This window comes from Mesoplodon densirostris, chromosome 8, assembly GCF_025265405.1.
Source record: "Mesoplodon densirostris isolate mMesDen1 chromosome 8, mMesDen1 primary haplotype, whole genome shotgun sequence".
Lineage (NCBI taxonomy): Eukaryota > Metazoa > Chordata > Mammalia > Artiodactyla > Ziphiidae > Mesoplodon > Mesoplodon densirostris.
In genome coordinates, this window is record NC_082668.1 from 97,376,706 (window position 1) to 97,398,950 (window position 22,245).

The window sequence follows — 22,245 nt, forward strand, 5'->3', positions numbered from 1 at the left end:
GTTACTAATATGTGATCAGCAAACCAATATTTAATGGAAATGTACCAAAGCTTGCAATACTGATCAATAGATGCTTAATGGTTTTCTGTTGAGAACGTATTCTGATACGGGAGGGTGGGTTTTGCATTCACGTTTACTGTTCTTCACATCGCATTAGGCAGGTCATCCTAACTTTGAATATTATTAAACACATATAAATAGCTAAAGTAATATGTCATGTGAGGCATCTATGTGTTTTAAGAAAAGCCCCAAATGACTGAATTATGTGTTGCATAACTTCCCCATTAGTTAAATATAGGATCTGATGACTCTTTATAAGTAATAATGCTCACTTTTTAAAAACTTCACTTTTATCCTGATCTTCACTTTCTTTCAGTGATGAATTTAAAATTAGTCAAAAATTATCAAATACCCACTTAAAATAAGGTAGTTCTGAGAAAGACTGTGACATTCTGGTAATGTTATAGTGCTAATTTAAGGCAATTTTTAAAAAATTTAATAAGGAACTACTATATGCTTCAAAAAGGCAGACTAAATTTTTTAAAGAGCTTTCTTAAACAGCAGCTATTGAAGCAAACTTTTAGCTTGGTATGTTCCTTTTCCCTGTAACCACACTATATTTCTGTCATGTTGAAGCAGAAAATGTTCATCATTTTGTCAGCTCTGCCTGCAAAGCAGAGAATTACCTTCACAAGCTCCTGAGATTTATGCTTTTAATTACCTGCTATCTGCTTCACTACCCTCCATACCTAAGAATCAATATAAATAGTCTTATTTATGGGAAAAATGTAAAATGTTTGACAAAAGCAGACTATCATTTTCTAGATTTCCTTTTAATGTTATTGATTCTTTGTATCATCAGTACCTTTTTTCTTAACAGAATTTTGGTGTTTTTTTTTTGGTTTTTCAAACTTACAAAATTATTCATTTATCTAATAATTTGTACTGCTTAGCAGCAAATGTAAACTTTACAACTAGCTTTCACTTCCCAGCCCAGCAATGAGGGTATTATCGCAGTGGTATTTCTTTATTTAATGATCAGCTGCAGAATTCAGTTTGAGTATGACTTTCTCCAAATCCCTTCATCATAAACTCACTTTTTAGTGAGGACCAATTTCCATGGCTTATTTCATTTCTGAATGAGAGGCCAATATTAGCACAGGTGAAACTTAGCAGGCTAGGTACCAGTATTCTTAAAACTCTGCATCTCACATTTTATCAGCATCAATTCTTAGAGAAAAAAAAACAATCCAACAAATTACACATATATACTTATATGTAACTGTGTGTACACAATTTATATACAACTATATAAATATAAATATAGTATAAATAAATAGACTAAAGGAGCTGCTATCTACCTCAAGGGTTTCAAGAGAAATACAGTAGGTGTGCGTGGGTAGCAGGCAGTGATTGTATATGTATATGTGAGAGGAGGGAAGAGTTAAGTTGATCTGTAGACCTCACATGTGTAGATATTTGTTGGACATATTTGAGAGTGGTGATGTAAGGAGGGCCAAATATTAGAAAATGACTGTTCAAGGTTTTTCTTGACATGTCAGTTATCAAAGGCGATGTCTGAAAATTCAGGAAATATAGTATAAATTTTTGTAAACATTATATTTGTTAGAGTTTCAAATACTATGTTCAATATACTTTTTAAAAAAATTACCTTCTAGGGGCTTTTCAAGGGAACAGTGCCTCAGAATTCAAAGCAATGAATCCAGTTATTAACCTAAAAAAGCTTAATAAAGACACTATGTCCATGAGAGAAAGGAAAAAGAGTGTATTTGTTGTACTTTTGTGCCCGAGAAAGTGGAAGAGGGGGGAAAACAGAAGAGCTAGAGGAGAGGGAGAAGGGAAGAGAAGATAGAGAACACAGGAAGGAAGAACATGATGGCTTAGTAGAAGAGAACACGTTTTGATAGGGAAAGAAAAACACTGATAACTGGTGAACAGAATTTCTAGAGTTAAAACCAGCGCTAGGCAGCCAACAGCAAAATGCAGAGTCCCCTAGAAGAGTGTGATGGCGTGATAAACAAAAAGCTTGATCCTTCAGAAAACGCAAGCAGGTGCCCTGGCAGCTGAGTGCCTCTTCTGCTTTTGCTGCAAGACAGATCTTCCAAGAAGGCGTCTAAGGGGTTCCTATTTCCCCGCCGCTTTGACCTCCCAGGGAAGGAACCGCAGCTGCTGTAGGGACTTGCTGCCTCATGGCAGCTGGCAGAGAGGTGGAGTTAGGCCTGGGGGCCAAAGGAGACGGAGGGTCAGCCCAGAGCCCATGGAAAAGGCATTTATGTGGGACCAAAACTTGTGGCTTTCTCCCTAACCTCATGACTGCTGAGATCCCTGCTGGATGACAGAGAATGCCAGGGCTCCAGCAGAAACAACACTAACGCCTCTTGAGTGGCAGATGGAGGGTGGAGGCAGTTTGTTTATGCAAGACAGAGAATTTGTACTGTATTATGTAAACTGCTAAGGAAATCAGGAAGTGGGCATAAGATTAAAACTACACAAAAAGAGATATGGGCAGAAAGGTCCAGGAGAGCATACGAAATAACCTTCTCCAAAAGAAAACTGCTAAGATGACAAAGATGCCAAATGTAGAGGGAAGTAGCATTGTGGATGTATCAGTTACACACTAACTGCAGTCATATGGGAATTGAGGGTGATTGTTGCGTGACTGCACTTTCTGAAATCTCAGAGAGATTTACAGGAAAGAATAGGAGAGTCAGGTCACCTACAGAAATGTTCACACAAATAACTGGTCACCCTGTCATTTTAACTTCTAAGCAATTCCTTAATTTCCTGTCCATTTGTATTTAATAAGTCTTACGTAAATCAATGAAATGGCATGAGGTCATCTCCTTATGTCTTGAGACATGAGGCAATAGAACACAGCAAAAAAAACAGTCGTCTAAAATGAGAGATAGAGATATTGGATGACCAAAACCCAAAAGAAAGACAAAAACAACACAACAAAATAAAAAACTTAGAGGAACCACAAAGTAAAATTTAAAAAAAAATTGAACTATAAATGACTTGATTTATAATGCTAGTCAAAAAGTAATAGTGTAAATTCAAAAAATCAAATGAGTTAGCTCCAAATTAGGGGTCAGCAATTAGGGACCCTGCATCTCATGCTGAATCAATTGTGTTATTAATCCTGAGTATCAAAATTTCAGGGTCAGTTCCTGAATTAGAGTATATAAAACTTCATTAAAAAGATCATTATGCTCTCATTTCCATTTGCCCATGATGCATAAAGGATCCAGTCATATGTTAAAGGTATTTATGATTACCTCTGTTCTGAGATAGCAACAATAAAAGAAGATCATCTCTATTTTTAAACATTTAGGAGTACTAAGTTGCCCTGATTTTGTGTAAAAATCTGTTTAAGGATCAGTTTCCTTTATCCTTCTGCCACTATTCTCTAAGAAATTGAAATTAATACAAAAATTAGAAATTATTTGGGATCTGCCAACTTTCAACCTAGCCAAAAAGAGAAACGTCAGCCTCAAAAATATTTTAAAAGCTTGTGTTAAAAGTTCTAGTTTCATAGGCGAATTATTCCAAAGAAGTTTCATTTATTCTTAGACCACCAGATCTGTAGATTCTTATAGGTTTAGACTCTATGCCATTTTTGAAGCGATACTGTACAGAGAAAAAGTGAAATGGGCAGAGGTTTCTGAATGATATAGATGTGGAAACTGGAATACATCCAATTTCGGCTTCCTCCTGAACTCACGGTGAACACGCCAACATTGCCCCACAGGGAAGAGACTGGCAAAGCCCTCAGCATGCTGGGCCTTCTAACTGGGCTTCCCAGTTAGCTTGTTGGGAAGACAAGTGTCCATCTAGCCGTGGAGGAGCCAGTCCAGCCAGGCTAACTTGCCCATGGATAAGAGTTCTTAGGCAAGTAAAAAAAAAAAAGAAAAAAGGACTTTGTGACAGCTTGAGGGTTGTCTGTTCACGACTAAACATAAAAAAAAAAAAAAAAATTCTAGTTTCTAGTCATTTCGTATGAAAACCGAAAGTCCAATAATATTGAGAGTCTTCTTTAAAATTAACTATGAAACAGTATAGAAGACCTATTTCTCTGGCAAGGCTTAACTCTAGAAACATATTATTTCCCAGCTAAAGGGAAAGATTCGGATTTAAGCTTAACAATTTATAGCCATACTAGAGTTGCTGTGCACTCGTTCACTGGAGAAGAAGGGAGCATTCAGGCCCAGGATAATTTCATTCAGTGCTCAGCTTAAACCATGTTAGAAAAAAAAAGGTGGCCAAGAAGAAACTAGGGACACGGTTGCTGCACACATTTGTGCAAATGTCTGGGACTCAGTTGGAAAGACACATTATTCCTGGACTGCAATGCTTGGCCCCTGGCAAAGTTAATGGCGTCAATCTGCAAAGATTCACTTCAGAAATGTTTGTGATTAATGCTTGCTCATTTGCATAATGCTGTATTGTGTAAATAAAGCTGTAGCCTTTTGCTTTCCGACAGTGGGGTTCTACTGAGATGATAAAAGCTGGACAAAGGGGGCTACTGGACACTTAAACTAGGTCACATTGAATTTTAATGCATGAAGTCTGCCCTGGTACAGTTTATATGGGTAATGGAGAATGGCAGAATGTAGTCTGTTTACTGAGCAAATCTGCCTTCCAGATTTTTCAATAAACTTATTTTCTACACTGAAGAGTGAAGCCAGTTCAGTCTCAGGTTGATTTAGAAATGTTATTAAAGAAAATAAGGATGAGCATCCTCTTAATTCTTACATTAAAATGAAAATAGGGGGGCTTCCCTGGTGGTGCAGTGGTTGAGAGTCCGCCTGCCGATGCAGGGGACACGGGTTCGTGCCCTGGTCCCAGAAGATCCCACGTGCTGCGGAGTGGGTGGGCCCGTGAGCCATGGCCGCTGAGCCTGCGCGTCTGGAGCCTGTGCTCCGCAACGGGAGAGGCCACAAGAGTGAGAGGCCCGTGTACCACACACACACACAAAAAAATGTAAATAGGGTAATTATAAAATAATAAACTCTCCCCCAAATAAAGAATGCTCAGTTTCAGAGCTCAGTTATGCAGATTATAGCACCATTACTAAACACTGAGAACATGTATATGTCACACGTGTGAATTTGCCATCCAGACTTTGTGGTTTTACTGCCCAGAGTCTAAGCATGACTCAGAAATTTAATTTATTTCTCCATTATCAACAGAGCTTTTGAGTGGTGACAAGGAAGCCAGTGGTCACGTGCTCACGTGTGTACATCTGTTCATGTCCCTGTTAGTAAATACAAAGAAAATTAGTGACATCGAATGAAGCTCAAGTCAAAGGTGAATCTGCTCCTAGAGCAATTCTGGGGTGTAGAAAGAAGACTGGCATACCTCTCCCCAGACGAATGAAAAAATAAAAAATAAAACTCGTAGTCATTCTTTCTGAGTCTTACCTATTCCACCTGTAAGACGGAAGTGTTTATATCCTGTCCTTCTAAAGAAATACCATGGAAATGATTTTCAGTCATAGAGCTGGAATGGTCCTCCCAAAGATCATGTAGTCCATTTTAGGTTACATTACAGAAGAGGAAACTGAGGCCCACAGTAGTGAAGTGGTTTATCAAAGTTCAAAATTAGGATTTAAATCACATTCAAGGACTCTTAATCCAGTGTTTTACACTGTGCAGCCTTTCTATGTATGGAGTAATGAAATACAGAGCAGAAGACCTGGAATATGTTCTGAGAGGATCTAATAAGGTTAATCCTTGCATGCTTTCATTCACACTGTTTACTAGTAAAAGTTGCTGCTAGACTCTGGAGTCTAGTATGTATAGGGCTTGGCATAAAATAGGAGCACAATAAATGCTAAGAAAATGAGTAAAGTTGTAAGGCAACAGTATCATTGGAGAGTTGTGGATTTAGAGTCAAGAGGCTCAAAATTTTTTTTTATTATTATTTTTTTGCGGTATGTGGGCCTCTCACTGTTGTGGCCTCTCCCGTTGCGGAGCACAGGCTCCAGACGCGCAGGCTCAGCGGCCATGACTCATGGGCCCAGCCGCTCCGTGGCACGTGGGATCTTCCTGGACCAGGACACGAACCCGTGTCCCCTGCATCGGCAGGCGGACTCTCAACCACTGCACCACCAGGGAAGCCAGAGTCTCAAATTTATGTCCTATGTCTATATTTATTGGCTATGAGAATCTATGTTAACTCCAAAGATAAGAAACAACCTAAGTGTCCACCAATAAGGGACTAGTTAAGTAAACTATGGAACATCTACACATAGACTACTGTATTAGTTTTCTATTGCTGTACTAGCAAATTACCATAAACTCAGTGGCTTAAAACAACACACATTTATTATCTTACAATTCAGGAATTCGGAAGTCCAACATGGGTTTCATTGGGCTGAAACCAAGGTGTCAGCAGGACTGCATTCTGTTTTGGAGGCTCTAGGGTAAAATCAATTTCCTTGACTTTTCAACTTCTAGAAGCTTTCCACATTCCTTGCCATGTGGCCCCTTCTTACACCTTCAAACCAACAATGACCAGTCTAGTTGTTCTTATATCATATCACTCTAACTTCCTCTTTTGCCTCCCTCTTCTATTTTTAAGGGGCTTTGGGCCTGCAGGAAAATCCCAGGTAATCTATTTTAAGGTCAGCTGATTAGTGCCCTTAATTCCATTTACTACCTTAATTCCCCTTTGCCATACAAGGTAATATAGTAAAAGAGTCCAGAGATTAGGATGTGAACATCTTTGCCTACCATATCTATAAAAAAACAGTGAGGGAGCTTGCTATGTTCTGGTAGGGAAAATTCTCTAGGATATATTGTTATGTAAAAACAGTACAGGGCAAAAAAAAGTGTGAATAGTATGCTACCTTGTATGTAGAAAAGGGAGGAGATTGAGTACATATTCAATCTCAATCTGCATAAACAAACCCAGGAAAGATAGGCAAGAAATATTAAAGTGGTTACAGATAGACAGGGAAAGGCATGGAGGGTGGGAGGATGGGGAATAGGATGGAACAAGATTTTTCAATGTACCTTTTAAAATTAATTTGCTTTTTGGACCACGTAAATATATGTTTTTTTAATTCAAGGGATTCATAATTGCCTCAAAGTCCTTATTATTCACTTGATGGTCAAAATATTTTGCTTTGCAGAGCCTGTCTATCATAAACCTTGTTACTTTTCTCTTCTTTAACTCTATCAGGCAGATCCTCATTTGTCAGTGGCTTTGTATTAAGCTGTTCTCTAACATGACATTTATAGACTTCATGAAAGTCTGCATCTTTTGCAAGATTTTTGTAATTTTACTTTGCGATCTCTTTGTATTGTATTATGAGATGTTTTCAGCATCAGGTATTGCTGCAGTGGGAATGCTAGAACCAAATATGGAGCATGTCTTCTGGTGGGTATTCATTTTGTAAGTGGCCAGTTAAGTAGCAAACATTTTCATTTTATATTCGTAAAGTTACAGAGACGTTAATTTCCCTATGTGACTATATAAATTTGGATAATAAGTGGGCAAAATTGTTAAATATACTTGGATCTATTTCAGTATTTATTATTCTGTCTTTTCTTAAAAAATCCTTTAATTATTATACCTTAAATCTAGTAGTAATATTATAGTTTAATATATCTAGTAGGTATGTCTCTATGATTAATTAGTCTTCAATTTACAAAATATTTGACGATTCCTATCACATTGCATTTTTTTCTAGTCAGGTTTACTGAGGTATACTTTACATACAGTAAAATTCCTTTTTAGGTATTGAGTTCTATGAGTTTTGAAAAACAAAAACAGTTGTGTAACTACCACAACAATGAAGATTACAAATGTTTACATCACCCAAAAATGTTCCCTCATGCCCCTTGGTGATGAATGCCCCAACCCCACCCTCAGACCCTGTTAATTACGGGTCTGATTTCTGTCCCCATAGTATTGTGTTTGGCAAAAGTTTTATAAGTGTAACCATACAGTATATAGTCTTTGTGTCCAACTTATTTCATTTAGCATACTGCCTTTGAGATTCATCCATGTTGTGGGATGTATTGATACATCATTTCTTTTATTCCTGAGTAGTATTCCATTGTATGGCTATACCACAGTTTGTTTATCCATTCATCAGTTGATAGACATTAGGATCAATTTCAGTTTGGGGCAATTACGAATAAAGCTACTATAAAAGACACATGCATATGAACATATGTTTTCATTTCTCTTGGATAAATACCTAGAAGTGGGATTGCTGGGTTGTATGGGAAATGTACCTATAACATTATAAAATTTCTTATAAATAGCTACCAAACTGTTTTCTAAAGGACCTGCACCATTTTGTATTTCCAACAACAATGAATGAGAGTTCCAGTTGCTCCTCATCCTTGCCACTTGGTAATATCAATTTATTTAATTTTCATCATTTTAGTAGGTATAGTGGTATCTGATTTTGGTTTGCATTTCCTTAATGGCTAATGATGTTGAGCATTGTTTTACATATTTATCTGTCATTCATATTTCTTCTCTGGTAAAGTGCTTATTCAAATCGTTTGCCCATTTATTATTTATTATTGAGTTATAAGTTATTTAAATATTCTGCATACAAGGCATGTGTTTTACAAATATTTTCTCCCAGTCTGTAGCTTTTCTTTTCAATTTCTTAACAGTGTGATAGTGTCATTTGAAGAGTAGTTTTTAATTTTGATGAAGTCTAATATATAAGCATTTTTATAATTCATATTTTTGTTTCTTAAGAAACATTTGCCTAACTCAAGGTCACATAAATTTTCTCCTGTTTTCTTCTAGAAGTTTTATAGTTTTAAGTTTATAGTTATATATATATATATATATATATATATATATATATATATATATATATATGATCTATTTGAAATAATTTTTATATTTTGTGTGAAGTACCAGTCAAGGTTCTTTTTTTAAATTTACAAGTGGATATCCAATTGCACTATTTGTTGCAAAGATTAGCCTTTCTCCATTGAACTGTCTTTGCAAGTTTATTGAAGATCAACTGACCGTATAGGTGCAGGTCTATTGTATTCTATTGATCCATATGTCTACTGTTCTTTCACCAGTATTGCAGTCTTGATTACTATAGGTTTTATAGTAAGTATTAAAATCAAGAAGCATAAGTTCTCAAACTTTGTTCTTCCCTGAAAAACATTTTGGCTATTATAGGGCTTTTCTTTTCTATGTATATTTAAGAAATAGCTTGGCATTTTCCACAAAAAAGCCTTCTAGGATTTTTATCTGGGTTGTGCTGGGTCTATAGATCAATCTGGGGAGAAATGACATCTTAACAATAATGAGACTTTGAATGAATTGGCACTACATATTTCTCAATTTATTTAGGAACATTTTAACTCTTGAATAAGGAATTTGAGAAAGATTTTATCAGGTGCCAAAAAAAGTCATTGGTTGAAATTGCATTAAACATACTTTTATAAATCATGAAAAGCATATCTCCTCTTTTCCAATGACTATAATTTTCATTATGTTTCCTGTGTAGAATTATCAAAATATCGTTTAATGGATATTCAAACAAAGGTATTTATTATTTCAGTATTTCCCAAACTCATGAATCGTATAATATACTCTTGGCAAAGTGACTTCTACTGTGAAGTAACTTGGGAAATATCACATACAATATGCAGCCGCCAGATTCAGATTTGCATTGCTCATTGGCTTTACTTGGTCATTGGGTATTATAAATATTCTAATATTATTTATTTTGATTTTATGTTATTTTATTCTACATTTTAAAATCGACTTTCATAAAATATTGATTTGTACCCTTTTCTTGCTATCATTTTTCTTAACAGGATGGTTATGCTTGCCAGATAAAATAATTTACAAAGCTTTCCCTGTATTTCCATAGTCTGGGAAAATATAAATTGTATAATAAATTATTCTCTCAGGTATTTAATATGATTTGGCACACATACATATAACGTGACACTTGTTATCAAGAGTAATAACAATGGTTTTCTTCAACATTCATTGCATTTTTTCATATTTTCATTGCATTTTAAATGTTTAAGAATATTTTCTGCTATTCAAGTATTTTTGAAAAGTAAATATAACTGGTGGGATTAAGTGTAAAATGGTATAGGTGAGACATTACATAGAGAAATCCTTGATTTTTGACATTAGCCACTCTGTTGTTCAAGCTTCTAATGTTGAATCCAAATCCCTTGAAAATCTAGCACACTGAAATAAGTGGGCCATCAATTGGAGGGGCTGCTAGAGAGTATGTATATACGAAGAGATGTACATATTCAGAACAATCAGACTTAGAGCTTGACAGACTACAGAGCACAATGAAAAGGTGATACTCACATCCGAGTTAAAGCGAAGCTGACAGACATTACAAGAAATAACTTGTTTCTTCTTTGGGGGAATGGACACTCCAAATGTGTGGTTAATGACTGCTTTTTGCACAGGATCCATCTAAAGAGCAAATGACAAAATAGTCAATTTATAACTTCAAAGGATAGATAATAGTGTGCGCAAGTAAAAGTAGCTGTATTATTCCTTAACGTTTTAACTTTTAGTTCCCAAACAAGGATAATAAAGACTCTCATTCGATAGTAATGTACTTATTTCCAGGAATTAAAAATAAAAACAAAAAAATTGGTTTGAAATCGTAACACAAAAAAATCACAGGAGAATCACAACATTTCAAGAAATCTTATATCTATATAAGAAAACTTGAAAAACCTTAAAAGAATCATAGAACAAGAAAACTTAAGATCTAAAGATCAGGGTTAAAATTAACTTGTTAATGTTTTCCCTATGTGAGGTAATAATACTTAAGATGGTCTGAAATGATTCCAATGACGACTGTTACAGATGTATTTAAGTTTCTTAGTTTTTTATTTGTGGCAAAGTCATAAATGACAGGCTTTATCACAGCACAGAAAATGTTGACCTTTATTTTAAAATAATTTGTTTTTGTTCATGTACTCTAGATATTCATTCTACTGGAAATGCATGTCACTCAAATGCCTATAACAGATTGGTTAATATGCAACCCCTGCTTAAATATTGATCAAGTAAAGTTCTGACTTATAACCTGTGACTTTCTCTCTTTGGTTTGCATTTACCATAAACAGGCAGAGAAATATACAGTGATACCATAGAAAAAGTATGCCACAAAGCCATGAAAGTATTTGGAAAAAGAAAGAACACTATCTGCAGAGCCTATAAAAAGAGAGACACAGCAGTGATTCTCTTGTGTACTCCAGATAATAATCTCCAGCATTAATGTCAGACAACTGGCAGTTCAAAAAACAATGACGAACAAAGCATAACTTATAAACAGATGTAACATGAACAAGGATAGATCCATAGACACCATTGTCTAGGAAATCTCCAGAGGTTAGAACTTAGGACTGGATTAGTTGATGATATTTGGTAGAGAGGGGAAATGAATACTATCCCTGATGAGGCGTATGAATCAACAAAGTGCAAAATCAGCAGTTAGAAGAACTTAAATACATTAGAAAGGAGGGTGGATTACAGAATTATTGAACAGTAAAGTAGCCTTTTTTTTTTTTTTTTTTTTTTGCTACAAGTTTAAGTGAGATGACAGGACAGTGTATTCCCACTATAAAGAAAAGTTATGTGGTTTGGAACGCTTAAAAAAGTCAAAGGGGAGTTTTCTGGAGTGATAGAACTATTTTATATCTTGACTGTAGTGGTGGTTACACAAACTTATACATGTGTTGAAATTCACAGAACTAGGCACATTCCCAAAAAGTCAATTTTATGTATGATAACTTAAAAAGTGAAAAAGAAAAAACTGTTAAGAGTATTATGTTTAACTACTTTGGGATTGACATATATACACTACTATGTATAAAATACATAACTAATGAGAACCTACTGTATAGCACAGGGAACTCTATTCAGTGTTCTGTGGTGACTTACATAGGAAGGAAATCCAAAAAAGAGGGGATATATGTATACATATAGCTGATTCACTTTGCTGTACAGCAGAAACTAACCCAACATTGTAAAGCAACTATACTCCAAGAAAATTTTTTTTTAAATTTAACCACTAAATGTAAAATATTATTACTAGAAAATCTGGGGATTTGTTTTGCTCAAGGTTATAATTGATTGTATTAAATTTTATTAAATGAGAATTTTTTAAAAAAAACCCTCTATGGGCAAAGAAAATCTCAAAAGATCAGAAAAAAAAAACCTTAGTTCACTTTCTTACTAACAACTGCATACACTTAAAGTCTCATCCATTTGCAAAACATGAACCTGTACTTTCTGATCATTACTAGAGATGGCAAATCAGTTTGGACAGGCTTAAAAATAAAATAGTCTAACTATATTGGCAGGATGGAAAAACTACACTGTTTTGCAAAGTTAAAAAAATAAGAGCATTTTATTGAGATATTTTCTGTTCTCAGGCTCTAAAAAAATACATCTAGTGATGTGTGAACTATATAGGATAAAAGTATATGAATATTTCCTAATCATATTTTCTGCATGCCATTTTTATTATTTTTGCCATATCTATATACTATTGTATATGTTATTATTATTCACTTAACATTCTTTCTTTAAAGCAAATTAAAAGACTTATAAAAAACAGCAGCAATATGCATGAAAACATAGTTTTAATGTATATCCTTTCCTATTACTCATTTCAAAAGTATATTGAAAGTTACCATTAAAAACTAAAACTTCCATCATCCAAAATAAATGCACTATCCTAGTTATTCCCATACTGCAATATGGAAACATAGACAAAAATACATCTACAAAAATTTAGCTCCAAATTTTTAGTAAACAAAGATATCTGTTGAGAGCTCCAACACAACCCTTAGATATAAACATTCCCTTTACATTTTTGAAATTGTTAGCTGCCTACATAATTTTTCAAGTAACCCCTGATACAAATTTATCTACTCAAATCTCACATTTGTACCCTAACAGCCTGAAAATACTGTTTATGTTCCCAAGGCTGAGCATTCTCTTCCTGAAAGGTGAGTTGTGGCTAAGCACCCCCAATACTAAGGCAGGCAAGTTCCCAGCCATCTGCTCCATGTAAAGCAAACTAAGGAGGTTCCTTCAAGAAACTCTTAACTAAACTCGACTTCTCTACTTTACACATATAATCCTACCTGTCCTCATAAAACACAGTCCTTTTACCCCCTTCCTTGTCACCTGTCATTAACTCCTGCTGCCATTATATCCTTTGAAAGACTTACCACTAATCATATGAAAATTTTACCTTCCATATTTCTCACTGGGAACAAATTTTTCTATTTTCCACTTGATTCTCTATTTTGTTATAGGTATTTCAAGAAAAGATCTACATTTTTCTAAATCTTGTTTATCTTTCTCTGTTTATCATAGAATTATATAATTATACTTCTTATTCAAATGTCACTTGGGAGGACATGATTTAGTTGAAAGAAGACTTTAAATGGTATAAGAAAGAATGCTCCATTGGCCAATTCTTCTGGTATCTTGAAACAGACACTGTCCAGCTGATGTTTTGAGTATATGCCATCTGATGCAGTAACTACAAATACCTGGGTCATTTCAGTGGGGTCCATAATTAGCAATAACATAGAAAAGGCTTTCAGATCTTTCTCTTTTTTAAAAGTATAAAGTAGTAAAATCCTGAATTTTTTTCTTGTAGCATTCCTACAATACTCTAAAAATTAGATAAAAATAATAAATATGATGTTAATTTATATTAACTTAAATTTTTTCCTCCACTAATGCAAAATCAGTTTTCTCTAATCATAATGAGATATGTATAACTAAATCAATGGCAAGTCTTTTATTCAATCACCAATTTTCAGGATAAATAAAAAAATCAAGATGAATAAAAACATTCTCATAAACTCTAAAATGTGATAAATACATGTGATTCAATTTAGTATAGTCAAAACTATATATCTATACCATAATGATTTCATATGTAGAGTACTCAGCAAAATTATTGGAGGTACTACAATTGTACAACAAACTCTTGAAGTTTTAAAGATTTTAATAAAGATGTTTGAAGTGTTTTTAAACATCTTTATTAAAATGTTTATATCACTTTTAAACGAACAATTGCCTTGTTAAATACTTAGATTAGGTCATACTAGTTCACACTGCACAAGAAAGCTGTCTGTGGATTGAGAAGATTGTTTCACTGGTAAACAACGCTAAAAAAAGTTTTTTTTTTAAAGGAAAAAACCCCTACCACATAGCTCTAGCTACCAATATTCCTTACCTGGCAGAATTTATTGGTCCCAAATAAGCCTCTTCTTTTCTAAAAAAGTAAAAGTCAGAAGTAGTCATCTGGAATTTTGAGGCTAGCAAGCACATTCACACAAAATTTTTAAAAATCCATTTTCTTTGCTCATCTCTGATTAAAAAGCCTGAAATGATTACTAACTAAAAAGCAGCAAGAGTTAACACTTTCCACTTTTGCTAATGAAAGTCATGTAGAAATGAAAAACAAAACCTATTAGTGCAATTAACTGGTAGGTCATAAAAATGAAAGATGGGGTTGTGGCTTTTACCAGGAATTGAGGAGATGATTGGAGGCTACGTATGGACAAATTAACTATTCTATTACAGTACTTATAAAAGGAATTAGTGAAGGTGGCCTTATCACACCATCTATTATATTTTCAATATCAAAATAAGAACAGATAACTTGATGTATTCACCAAGTTTATGGAACTACAAATCTGTGTGAGTTTTTTTTTTAAAGATCTACTTTCACTGAGTATTCCAAAAAGCAATTTATATCCACACAGAGTAAGCAATCATATAAAAACACATGCAGTTGCAAAAAAAACCTAGCCACAGGGAAAAGAAACACAGTGCAGCACTTCACTAAAGTCAGGATGAAAGACTATGGGCGGGCAGAGAATCTAAGGTAGGGACTACATGATCAAATGATAGTACTAGATGACATTTATATTTGAGATAACTTTCCTAGATGGAATTTTAGGCAAAGAAAATAAAATTACAAACCTTTCAACTATCTAAATAATTTTCAAGGGGATGAAGTTCGAATTGTATTCTTGTAAGAGTCTTACAATGACTTCACTACCCATCCAGTGGGGCTGGGTGTGGGAGTAAACCAAGCACCACCCAATTAAAAAGCAAAAAAGACTGCTCAAGAATTATACACGTCTTTCTTATATGTGGCTGGGTATCCATAATATTCTTAAAGATGAGGACATTTCATCTTAAACTTAGCTATCTGCTTTAACCAACATTCTAAAAAGCATTTGGTCACCACTTATACAATATAGTAGGCAATACTAGCTTTTCTACTAAACAGAAGTAGAAACAATGTTTTTGACTTTAAAAAGTTAAAGATCAATCATGCAACAAACATTTCTGGAGGCCTAATATGTTTCAGACATTGTCCCAGATTAGATGGGGTAGGATGAGTCAAACACAAGAAAGGACATTATTGTAAAAGTTAAAAAGTGAAAAAGGATGGCGATTAAGCAAAACACTGAGGCATGAGAAGGCACATAAAGGTCTGTCCCCTCTTGCCCCACCCCTACTTTAGACTTTTCCCCCCTTTTCTGATTTTCTCACAATTCAAGCATCCAGGATCCTCCCTTTAACAGTGACATCAATGTGTTATCCTCCTGGGGTATTTGCCTTTTAATTCCTTTCTGTAGCTGTGTAATAAGAATAATAAACATCTTAATAAGAGCAGCTTAGATTTAGAGCTCTCACCACGTGCCAGGAACTATACTAAGGGATTATCTAGTGTACTCGCCACCATCACATGAGGCAGATACCATTTTTATCCTCCTTTTACAAATGAGGAATCCGAGGCTTTGAGAGGTTTAATAACTTCTCACCCTCAAGTTCGTAGGTCTGAAGCCAGGAGTCAAACTGAGGCGAGAGTCTCTCCCCCGACTCTTCCCTGCTAACGGACCACCAAGCAGGGATGCTGGGTATCATGTGTGGCACTGCTGTAGAGTGTGAGAAATGGGAAGAAAGGAGGAGTGTTCCTAGAATTTCTGCAGCCTGGAGGGCAGCTGTCTAGTCAAGCTACACATAAGGCCTATTGGTGGCTTGTTTTCTTTTAATGTATTTTTTTCTATTTCTATTTTTTTAAATTTATTTATTTTTGGCTGCGTTGGGTCTTCGTTGCTGCACCTGGGCTTTCTCTAGTTGCGGCAAGCGGGGGCTACTCTTCATTGCAGCACGCAGGCTTCTCATTGCGGTGGCTTCTCTTGTTGCGAAGCACAGGCTCTAGGCACGTGGGCTTCAGTAGTTGTGGCATGTGGGCTCAGTAGTTGTGGCACACGGGCTCTAGAGCGCAGGCTCAGTAGTTGTGGTGCACGGGCTTAGTTGCTCTGCAGCATGTGGGATCTTTCCGGGCCAGGGATTGAACCCATGCCCCTGCATTGGCAGGAGGATTCTCAACCACTGCGCCACCAGGGAAGCCCCTACTTGGTGTTTGAGTAAAAGTTTCCTGGAGAAGTGAGTCTCAGTTTTTCTCTTTCTGACCAATGTATGCCCTTCTTAAGATAAGCCCATTTCTTCTTGGGTTACTTCAGGAAAGCCATAAATAAAAATTGGGGCTGCCCTGTCCTCTTTCCCCGTTGTAACTGTTGGGCTAGCACACAGAAAAAAAAGAAAGTTCCAGGAATACTTAGAGATTACATGTAGCAGGTGATGGTCATCATTTGCACCTGTCCTTGATTTCTGCAAAGCAGATCTCAGCTACTAAATCCTTGTGACTTAGGGCTTTCTGGAAGTTTGGCAAAGCATCAGTTTTTTATTTTTTTTTATTTTTTTATTTTTTGTAATAATTTATTTAATTGATCCCCTTTTATGAATTTATTTATTTATTTTTGGCTGTGTTGGGTCTTCATTTCTGTGTGAGGGCTTTCTCTAGTTGTGGCAAGTGGGGGCCACTCTTCATCGCGGTGCGCGGGCCTCTCACTGTTGCGGCCTCTCTTGTTGTGGAGTGCAGGCTCCAGACACGCATGCTCAGTAGCTGTGGCTCACGGGCCCAGTTGCTCCATGGCATGTGGGATCTTCCCAGACCAGGGCTCGAACCTGTGTCCCCTGCATTGGCAGGCAGATTCTCAACCACTGTGCCACCAGGGAAGCCCCAGCATCAGTTTTTTAAACTGCAATATTGTAAAATTACAGTAGTACAAAAAGAATGACTATTTTTTCATCCCTTCCTTTTTCATTGTTGGACTTATGGAAAAGAATGAGACAATAGGGTCTCATTAGAACTTCAAATATTCATGAAGTGACACCTTTAAAAGTGATAGCTTATGTCACTGAAGAGAAATATTTCTCTGAAGTTACTTCAAAAAAGGTTTTGTCTTTTATATTTAAATACTCTGACCACATGCCTTTATTATTACTGTTTTACTTGTTTCCAATCCTTGAAAACTTAAATAGAAACAAAGCAGACACAACTGTTGCAAGACAAATTCCTTTTCTCAAAGATCAGGAAATACAAACAACTGCATATTGTTGGCAATGTTAGTTCAACCACACAACTGTACTGTTTTGGATTTCAAATCAGAAGTCTCAATAAAAATAAACCACATGAAATGTTACACTGGAGCTGCATGCTACTGTGAGACCTGCCTTTTTGCATCTGGAACGTGTAAAAGTTGAGATTTGCCATCCTGCCACTGCTTTTCCTACCCAGAGCATCCTGACAGGGGTCCACCAGAATGCTATCACTGTCACTGGAAGGAAGACAAGTGACATGCCACGTTCTCCACAGACTGTTGATTCAATCATGTGCCATATTTAGCTCTTTGCTAAAACCACACATTGGCTGTGACTTGCAAACAAAATCAGCCGTGCCCCTGTACCACAGGGATACCATTACTCCACCAGAAAGTTAACCAGAATTGGCATAAAGGCTAAAATAACATGCACTTTAGAAAATAATAGGTCACATTGATCTAAGTCTCAGATCCAATAAAGCTATTATTATTATTATTATTACTACTATTTTATCAAAATGTTGTAGACCTTTACATATTTTGAGGCTGGTTGACAATTAGAAGGATCTGATTGCTGCAGAAACTAAGTGGGATCCCGGGATCCCTTTCCAGAGCCTCCCTCGTACTGGTCAAAAATCCCTGTAGAAAATATAAGTGGAGTCTGCCCAGAGATTTGAAGCAACCGAGTAGAGTAGAGCATAGGTTAGAATTTAATTTTTTTTCTTTTCTTTCCTTTTTTTTTTTCCCTTAAAATGAATTTAGAAAGTTTGATACCTTTCACTCAAATTCCATATTGCCAGGCCTTCTTTGAAAAGCTCTGGGATTCATCAAATAAGCGTTATATATTCCACTGACAAAAAGAATGACTAGAATAAGGAAAAAACACCCTGGGATCTATTTTGAAGATCTATTTTGAAAGGAAACTAAACTGCATTTTCCAGTAGTTTTTTGGGAGAAATTCCACCTTGGTTTCATTTCTAGAAGAATAAAAAAGAAACATACACAGAATGTTAGAGATGTGTGTTTCTGCCATAAAATAATGTCTTCTTTCTAGAGCCCTCTGATAATAAAAAGTGCAACCTTTTTAGAGATTATTTCATATCAACATAGACAGTTCTGTCCTTGGGAATTTTTGCTCCTTTCCAACACATCACACTTTTATAAATGTATAATTTTCAATTTGCACAAACACTGTATTTTATTGAATATTGATTCATTTAACAATAGTTTATTAAATGGCTATCATGCACTGTTTTAGGAGCTGGACATACAGTAGAGAACAAGCCTTCAAAAATACAACATTCTAGTTGGGGAGACCTATATATGTATCCCCTGCTTTTTCAAAGTCTGCTTTACGCCACTTGGTTTTATGGAAGACCTACATTAGTACCTGTTTTCACTAACTGAAAGAAATCCCAAGAGAATTTTTGCTTTTATGAAAAAAGTTGAAAAATGAAAATAGCGTTCAGCATTTCTTTTGTGCAAACCTTTATAGAGGCAGTGCGCATCTCAAGCAGTGACAGTGGCACCACCAAGCTCCTTCCCAGGAAACTACACTGAGCATCTCAGGATCAAGCCGCCATAGCTTTGAACTGTGTGTGTGAGCATCTATTCTTTATCTGGATTTATTTTGTGCATCTATTAGCAAGACATATCCTAAACTAATTGCTTCTTCACTTTACAACATTTCTACTTAGGAAAGATGTCATAGGAATTCTCCATTTTGGGATAGTGGGGGAAACCTGTATATCTAAAGTTATAAATAAGGTATTTTCAGAGTGTTTTAAGTACTATGAAAAAAATAAAACAGGAGAATGGGAAAGAAACACAATTTTACCAAGGACAATTCCTAAAAACATTTTCGTTGTCTTGATACAACTTTGATTCTGATACTTTCACATGTAAAACCATACTAAGTATGTAAAGATAAGGACATTATCCCATGATTTAGATAGTTGATACAGAATTCGGAATCATATCACTGGTAAAAACTGTAAAGGGCATGCTCTTCGGCTTTCAAAGCCATCTATGAGATCTCCACAGAGGAGTTTCTTCAACTACCACGTCCCAAGACAACAACTGGGACACCACTTACAGCCACCACTATCATCATGTCCTTAAAGAGAACGGGAAACTAAAGTGATCTGTTTTGGAAGTTCTCTAAGGATGAGTGCTTAGCGCTAGATGCATCTTACCTGGAGACCTTCCTAGTGGGTTTCTGGTACAATGTAGTTGGCCTGGTAGTTTTTAGTGAATAACCAAAATACCCATGAGTTACTTCTCTGTTTTTTAAATAAGTACATATTTTGGCTAAGCTCTAGCATTTTTTTGTGAAGATATCATATGAAAATAATGTTTTTCACTTTTAACACTTTTAGAACTTTAAAGAGTTACCAAATGGTACAAGCAAAAAAGCTGAAAGGAAAGCAGGGGGTGGTTTCACCATCCCCCCCTCTTTAGTGGAAAACCAGCTTAACACTTTGATGGATAATTTTTAAATTTTTCTAAGTAGAAGAAATAAATTTTAAGTTCTTTTTCAGACAGTAGTTATTTTGTTAATGGGAGATGCCCTAAGATTACACCCACGCACCTTACTGAAGCCGAATGTCTAACTCTGACAGTAGATCCTTGTATGTAATCATATGGTCAGTGCAAATGTAAAATGTTCCATTTTCCTGGCTGGCTCTACATGCCTGGTGATTTTCCATGCTGCCAGGGATCAAGAGTGATGCAGCAAAGCTGTAGTTATGCCGCTGGGTAATTTGAGAAGCCACATCAAAGAGCATTTCACAGAGTTCAGTTTAACAAATAAGACTTTCAGCTTACGTCTGCAATGGGTATGAGACTTAATTGAAGGTTCACTCATACCTTACTACACGGACACACACATACCCAGCAACATTTTGGGTGTTGATATTCCTATTGAAACATTAGATGAGTAAACTTAAGGATTGAAATTCAGTAGCATATGTAACCATATTCAGGTTAAAAATGTATTTTGGAAGGTCTAATTGGTTAATATGCATTTTTAAAAATTAATTAATTAATTAGTTTTTACTTTTGGCTGTGTTGGGTCTTCGTTTCTGTGTGAGGGCTTTCTCTAGTTGCGGCAAGCGGGGGCCACTCTTCATCATGGTGCATGGGCCTCTCACTATCGCGGCCTCTCTTGTTGCGGAGCACAGGCTCCAGACGCGCAGCTCAGTAGTTGTGGCTCACTGGCCTAGTTGCTCCGCAGCATGTGGGATCTTCCCAGACTAGGGCTCGAACCTGTGTCCCCTGCATTGGCAGGCAGATTCTCAACCACTGGGCCACCAGGGAAGCCCAATATGATGTATTAAGGGAGCCCAGACTATGCTCAATTCCAATTCAGGTGCTCATTTCAATGTAGGGAAAAGGCATTAAGGTATGAGCTAAACTATATCTCCTAAGGAAATCCAGTCCTTTTCTTTCTTTGTTTTCATTCTTGAACAAGAAATGCTTAGATATGACTGGAAACCATGAGGAAAGAGAGGTGTTTTTCCATCAGGATACAAAGAAAGTTCTTGAAAGGGTTTTCATTTTATGTTTACTATTTGATGTTCCTATAACTAAAATAATTTTTGGCCAATGCATGCATACAGATTTGAAAGATCAGTAACAACTGTCAAAGGCAAGGTAACAAAAAGTTTCTATGAAATTATTAGATGCACTTTTGAGAGAATATGAGAAAAGTTACAAAATTTTTAAGAAAGATGAAAAACTACCTGGAAGAGAATTAATAAGAATTTAGCTCTATTCTGAATTTTAATAGCATAGAAGAAGAAATGAAATGATGACAAATACTATTAGTAATTTTTTTCTGTGGAAAAGTTATTACCTTCAAAGTATTTATACTTTATATTTCTCAATGAGGTATATTCATATTTCAAAAAAACAAAGAGCCCAAGGCGTACATAGTTGACAATAAACTCTCTCATCCAAAGAAAAACACTATTCAGAGTGATGAGAACAGGAACTGGATTCACCAAGAGAATCTAAAATAAATGAGTCAGGTGTTACCTATGTTTTATTCAGTATTTTGTTTCCTCGGGGTGAAATAAAAATAAAACAAGAAATAAACCATTTCAGGAATATGGACTGAAGTATAGGTTTTCAATAGATGTGCAAAATACTAAACAAGATAGAGATTCATTTGAGGATAGCTTATGAGAACTGATTCTTCTATAGGACATTGAAAGAAGACACACATCCTGAGGTTTGGAAGGATAGGCTAGTATCTTATATAGAACACAGTCACCTACTTCTTGGCCTTTCCTGTTTTTCTTTTTAAAATAGTGGCATGAAAACAACCCCCAAACTTGGTTCCAGGATTAAATTTCCATAACAAAATTCAGAGCCAGAAATAAGTTTGAGAAATATCTTAAAAAAAAACTAGAACTTTTTGTTATTTAGGAGGAAAAAAAAGGCATACAAATAACCAAAGACTACTTGCTGATGCTTATGAATGTAGTTTTTAAAAATTATTGGTGCTAAATCTCCAAATCTAAGTAGTGATAAATTTTCCTATTTTCTGGGAAATGGGCTAAAAAAAATGTTACAAGGGCTTTCTAAGAGACTAGAGAAGTAATGAGCTTTCTAGATTTAAAAATCAATACACCTGCTGAACAGCCAAATGCATTAACTGACATCCTTTCAAAACCATTCTATCAAAGCTAAGTTTGAAAGGCTGTTCAGTAACTAATCAGATATATCCTGATGCTGAGGCAAAACA

The 22,245-nt window shown here is 35.7% G+C and overlaps 1 protein-coding gene across 1 annotated transcript in view; it reads right to left on the bottom strand.

Moving 5' to 3' along the window:
- The window catches only part of ZNF385B (zinc finger protein 385B), a 327,360-nt gene that overhangs the window by 51,512 nt on the left and 253,603 nt on the right, over nt 1–22,245 (bottom strand). Inside the window, exon 5 of the mRNA XM_060106809.1 lies at nt 10,354–10,464. Within this exon, the coding sequence (XP_059962792.1) occupies nt 10,354–10,464 (111 nt within the window). The remainder of the gene's footprint in view (nt 1–10,353; nt 10,465–22,245) is intronic.